General features: G+C 43.7%; 1 protein-coding gene across 1 annotated transcript; it reads left to right on the top strand.

Moving 5' to 3' along the window:
* The first annotated feature begins 1,437 nt into the window (after nucleotides 1-1,437).
* Nucleotides 1,438-3,027, top strand: LOC147423618 (tetraspanin-8-like). Its single transcript, XM_086502023.1, has 2 exons — nucleotides 1,438-2,129; nucleotides 2,521-3,027. Exons 1-2 carry the CDS (start codon nucleotides 1,632-1,634, stop codon nucleotides 2,815-2,817), a joined length of 795 nt encoding a protein of 264 aa, XP_086358149.1. The 5' UTR covers nucleotides 1,438-1,631; the 3' UTR covers nucleotides 2,818-3,027.
* Nucleotides 3,028-6,444: the final 3,417 nt, after the last annotated feature.

Below are 6,444 nucleotides of genomic sequence, written 5' to 3'. Positions count from 1 at the left end.
CTCTCTCTCTCTCTCTCTCTCTCTCTCTCTGCTAAGCCAAGGAAAGCCATTCTCTCCATAGGATAGGGCAACAATCTGCTAAGGGTGTTGGTAGGGCATGATATGTCCACCATCTTTTTCTTGTTTTCCGGTTTGTGCAGAGCCGGAGAACAATGTCTTGCCCGCCTTGGCCCAGCTCTTGCAAGGAGGGGAAGCATGCGTGGCAGGAGGAGTGGGGCAGTGAGAGCAGGAGAGACTGAGGCACAAAGTGGGTTAGAGGGAAGACACAAAGGGCAGGATGGGAGAGATGGAGGGAGATTTTATTTTGTAGCCAGTAGGTGGTATCCATTTTGTAGAAAATGAAACTGCATTGGAATCATTTGGAGATATATCGCCTCTCTCTCTCTCTCTCTCTCTCTCTCTCTCTCTCTCTCTCTCTCTTCGACGAGGATTCTTCAAGGGCTATTGGAGGACAGCATGGGGATGCAGACGGATGGGTGTAGAGGAGAAGCCCAGTTGGAGTGGCAAACGACTTCTGGGGATGGGGGAAGGGAATCTTCTCGTTCAACTAATGAAGTTAATATAAGTGGACCGAGTTCGAAGTATAGATTTTAGTGTGTGTATGTTTTTTTTTTTTTTGGGGGGGCGGGGGGGGGGGGGGGGGGGGGGGTTTACCTCAGCACTATCTCACACGAGCATGGGTTGGATGGGATCAATGGCCCACGACTTTTTTGGGGAGCGCGGGCATCGTGGGCCGTTGATCTCACGGCACGCTCGAATTTACTAAAGCCGCTCCGAATTTACACAGCGACAGCCCGAATAATAAAACTCTCCCTTCTCCCATTGCTTTCAACGAGCATGCACAGGTGAGGTGGTTAAGGTGATAGGCTTGCAAAGGTGGCGTCCAGGGTTCAAGTCCGGGGGATGATAGGGGGAGGGGGCGAATTTACAAGTTTTGGTGCGCCCGAATTTACCTGTTTCTTGAATTTACGAAAGTCGCATTGGACGGCTCATATCGCACCCGATCTCCTAAATGGGTGTGGCCCATTGATCCCATCCAGCCCATGCCCGTGTGAGATAGTGAGAAGGGCAAAAGTCGCATCGGGCGGCTCATATCACACCCGATCTCCTAAATGGGTGTGGGCCATTGATCCCATCCAGCCCATGCCCGTGTGAGATAGTGAGGAGGGGGGGCTTATGCACAAACTTGAGAAGCCTAGCATGAAAGGAACACCTCTCATGAGTCTCATCGTTTACGTGGTCAAGGGAGTCAAAACTCGTGTGTGAGAGAGAGAGAGAGACGCTTGTGCAAGAGGGAAGGAAGGAAGAAAGTTCCGCGAGGCATGGGCGGGCGGAACGCGGACGTTAACGTAGACTATGTCCACACAAAAAAACGTAAAGAAGCGTCTGCATGGGCCGACCCTACGTATATATATATATGTATATGTGTGTGTGTGTGTATGCCACACCCATCCATTCTAAACACTAACGCTGAGCTTGCTATTTAGGACCAGTACCCATCATTAGTCTTGATTACCCCCTTCAATAAGCTTTAATCCTCCTTAATCTACTCCCTCATCAAGCCCTAATCCTCCTGCAGAAACTCAGATAACCGCAGGTTTACCGCTCACACGCCTGCTTGCCCACCCACCATGGGCGTCAGTAACAACCTCATCGGTATCCTCAACTTCATCACCGCCGCCCTCTCCATCCCCATCATCGGCGCCGGCATCTGGCTTGCCACCAAGCACAACACCGACTGCATGCGTTTCCTCCAATGGCCCGTCATCATCATCGGCGTCTTCATCCTTCTCGTCTCCCTTGCCGGCCTCTTCGGCTCCTGCTGCCGCATCACTTGGCTCCTCTGGGTCTATGCCACCGTCATGTTCCTGCTCATCATTCTCCTCTTTTGCTTCACGGTGTTTGCCTTCGTCGTCACCAATAAGGGCGCTGGGGATGCTGTGTCGGGCAAGGGCTTCAAAGAATTCCATTTAGGCAATTACTCCAACTGGTTGCAGAAGCAGGTGAACAAGGCCAGTGTGTGGGAAAAGATTGAGAGCTGCCTTGCTGATTCCAAGACATGCAATCGCCTCAGTTCGGAGTACGCGAACGAGGGCTTGTTCGACGCAGCTGATCTCTCTCCAATTCAGGTGTGTGTCAAAGTTCTGCTCTGTTGTGTGTATGAAGAGAGAGAGAGAGAGAGAGAGAGAGAGAGAGAGAGAGAGAGGTGATGCTGGTTGTGTGTTCGATTCTCGGATTTATCAATTCATTTATGGATGCTTGGCAAAATATAGACAGTTCAGAGAGAGAGAGAGAGAGAGAGAGAGAGAGAGAGAGAGAGGCCCATCACGTTAGGGGTTATTATGTTACAATGCAAATTAGTGAGACTACATCAAAGCTAGTGTTCTTTTTTCCATATTTAATGTGTGCATAGAGTCTAATTGACATGGTTTTAGTGCAAAATTCCAAAAGAAAGCATGAAGATGTGCAATTTTTCACATTGTGTCATTAAGCTAACATTTGTAAATTCGATTCGTGCAGTCCGGATGTTGTAAGCCTCCGTCGGCTTGTGGCTTCACTTATGTCAATTCTACCAATTGGATCAACCCTACGAGCCCCACCATAGATAGTGATTGCACAACTTGGAGTAACAATGCAAATGAACTATGCTACAATTGCAATTCTTGCAAGGCAGGAGTACTTGAAAACGTGAAGAAGGATTGGCGCATAGTCGGCATCGTAAACGTCGTCGTATTAGTGATCCTCATCATTGTCTATAGCATGTCATGCTGCGCTCTTAGAAATATAAAGAGAGACAAGCACTATGGCTATGTATAGACCTCTTACCACTTGAGGACTCATACCCAATAGAAAGCCTTTACATAGGGGGATGTTTCTCCTCCTTGTTTTATACACTTGTACCTTGAGGGGGCCTCCTCGGATGGCCTAGCTTTTTTTTGGTGATTCTTTTGTAAGACTTATTTTCCTATTGTTTTTACTCCCATGTATGTATCTATTCTTTTAGTGACGGATTCTTTTTGGTGGAAAGGTGGTGCCTTTTTTTATATCATAATGTCATGTACTTAAGAGCTCCTCTCTCTTAACTCTTCACTCTGCCTGTTGTGCATCATTGTATAGTCTCAAAGAAAAAGAGCTTGGGAGGTCTCTCTCTCTCTCTCTCTCTCTCTCTCTCTCTAAAGTATATTCAAAGTCTAGACCCAATTCCCCCCTAGTAGTCACAAATTCTTGCATCTTATATGCAAGGCATCAGAGAGAGATGATGACACCATTAGAGAGAGAAAAAATAGTTGTGACAGTGATAATTGGAATTTGGCATTCATTTCTTGTGACAGTCATTGTGGAAATTGATATTTGGTAAAAGCCTATAAAAAAACCAAGGAAGATGAGGGAATAGAACCTAATTACTATATATATATATATAGAGAGAGAGAGAGAGAGAGAGAGAGAGAGAGAGAGAGAGGGGGTAAAGGATAGTGAGAACCTGGGTTCCAAAGGAGGGATGGACCTATCCCCATTAGCAATACAATTTTGGACAAACACTACACCACATATTTTGAGGCCAAATGGCTAGCTTATTTGAAATGGAGCGCTTTCATTGGCTTCAAGTGTTGTTGGCACCATTTGGACAAACAAAATCAGTATTTTTTGGAAGCCCTTGACAAAGCGCTTTTAATGAGCTCTTGATCCATGGTTGACCTCCACTATTGGCCCTTTTACGCGATGGTTAGAGTGGTGTTGAGAGAGGCAAGTGTGTGAGAGTTGTGCATGAATGAGAGAATGCAATTGTCTAGTAAGTAATTATGCACACAAAAGTGAGTGAGTTTCGGGGGGGGGGGGGGGGGGGGGGGGGGGTGTGCACGTACAAATGTGTGTGTGTGTGTGTGTGAATGTGTGTGAGGAAATGAACTTATGGGTTTTGTTGTTCAAAAGTATGCAATAACTACGGAAGATTCAAAATTTATGAAAAAAAGTTCATAAATAGAATATGAACTCTTTTTTTTGGGCAAACCTCACCATGGTGAGTAAAATATATTGACAAGAACTATAAATTAAAGATTTAGTTCATGGATCGTGCCAAGTCGTGACACCTCTCGATGTTAAGAAGTGCGCAGAGAGCTGGCCTTTGACTGTGAGAGTTTGTAGGGAAATCAAGCAAGTCGTAGAGGATTTGAAACTAAAAACACACAAAAAAAGAACAAGACTCAAGTCATGAAAGATTTACTTTGAAGAAAAGCCAAGATTAACTCAAAACTCTTTTGTGTGGTGATGATTTGGTGTAGTTTCGTTGTCAATTGCACAGTTGCAGTGCTCTTTCGTCTTGATAAAAACCCTAAACAAACGCTTCAATTCTCCGTCGTAGTAGCCATTTCATGGAAGCTTTAGGACTTCATTAGACATTCCCAAGTAAGTAATTGAAGAAAGGAAACCCTAATTGGTGGTCTCATAGCCTCAAATACAGGGTTGGAACAACATGGGACTACACTAGTAGACCATAGATGTAGGCTTTGTATCCCTAAGCTCAAAGTGCTGATATTCTTCTTCTAAAATGTTCCATCACTTCTCACAATCACGGAATGTGGAATTTTGAGCCAGAGTTGATCATTTTTGACCATTTTATTACCATTTTTGGTCATTTTTAGCCCAAAAATATCATCTTTTGCCCGTAAAAAGCTCAAACGAGCTGGGTAAAAATCCTAAGATTGTAGAAAAATCCCATTGAGCTTAAATTTCATCTTGAACCTCATTTTACTACTTGGAAAGCACTCTAGATGCATCTCTTATGTCCTCGTGTAAAACCTGCTATTCTTGGCGGAGATCGTCTGCATTGAACTTTCTATGCAAAACGAGCGTGCCATTTCAAAACACTTGACATTTGTACATTTCTAAAACAAAATAAGCATTTGTACATTTCTAAAACAAAATAAGCATATTTTTATGTGAAAAAACATGCCATAGTGCCACGTCCAAGGCCTCGCTGTCCCAACAAGGTATATACGGAATTACAATTGTGGCATCTGTAAGTATTGCATATATCACACTATGTACATCATAGCATTTGGTCCCACATAAAAAAAACATCGAGGGTGAGGTAGATATTTTAGTTTCACATTATGCACGTGCCAAGACACGATATCCACCCCCTCTAAACCTGCACATCCTCTTACATGTGCCACACATATATTTTGCAGGTTCAGTCTTCATTCATATCAATTTCTTCATCACTTCCAACGGAGTTCAGTGCATCATCATCTCTTTCTTCATCCTCATCGATAACATGTTTATCAGAGCCTTCATTTTGACTCGTAGTTTGAGTTATGAAGTCACGTAGGACTTTATTCATACCATTCATCATATGCGCAACTGAATTAGTTGCTCCTTGAAATAATGTGCACATCCTTACCAAACCCAAAGGTGTCCTCATGGTAGTCAAGTTCCTACTTTCCATTGCTAGTTGGAATTGATCATACCCTGAGTACAAATCCCCCATGGAATATATTGCCTGTAACATTTAATGCACTAGTAACTTGTGTGTAGCGGAAAATGATAACATAGTGAGCATTCCATTAAGAATAAGTTCCAAATGAGCATAGAGAGAGTACTTCATTAGAGAAAGCAACATAGAAATTTACGCCTAACTAGTTTGGCATAGACAATACTTGAAAAGAGAGAGAAATAGAACAATTGACAAGAGTTGAGAACCGGATTTACATGGAGCCGGTCCCCCCTCCAAAAAGGCTTTGTATTATAGCTTCTCCCATCAAAGGAGACTTTTGTACAATACAATCTTTGTGTTCCTTGAAAAAACTCGTTGGTGCAATGAAGATGGAAGCTTCATCCAAATTATGCTTGAAAAACACACCTAGTGGGCCTAGCCTTAGTCCCAAGACCTCACATACCTTCAAAGATGGTGAGGGCTAGCAGGGAATGAGGAAAGATTGAGAGGAAGAAGATGTATCTTACGAGAAATAAGTATTCTCCTCACATAATCACTCTAATAGCATATCTTAGCTTAGTAATTAGCATGGACGTTGAAGCTTGGCTCTTGGCTGGATTTGCATTCCATAGCCAAGAGTTGTTGGGGTAGGCTTCTACTTCTCAATGCTTGGAGAAGGAGATGGAGTTCTTGCTCCATACATGAGTTGTGTGTGTGTGTAGCAAAAATTAGATAGACTAAAATGCCAACCTCTCTCTCTCTCTCTCTCTCTCTCTCTCTCTCTCTCTCTCTCGCGCGGTCAACCCCTCCTCCCAATTACTCTTGTTGGCTTCCCATTGGCTCTTGCAAAGCTTAGCCAATAACAATTTAGAAGCATAATTGATAGCTTTGTGACATGTGTCCCCCTTTCCCCTTTTGTGAGAGCTTTAGGTAATTAAAATAATTTATTTAAACTCTCATTGGACCTTTTAGTCTTCTGGCCAATAGGAATCAAGCAAGCCATTGGGCCC

This window comes from Adiantum capillus-veneris, chromosome 26 (genome assembly GCF_014529385.1).
Source record: "Adiantum capillus-veneris isolate H3 chromosome 26, ASM1452938v2, whole genome shotgun sequence".
Taxonomy (NCBI): domain Eukaryota; kingdom Viridiplantae; phylum Streptophyta; class Polypodiopsida; order Polypodiales; family Pteridaceae; genus Adiantum; species Adiantum capillus-veneris.
This window is presented reverse-complemented; position numbering and strand designations above follow the sequence as displayed.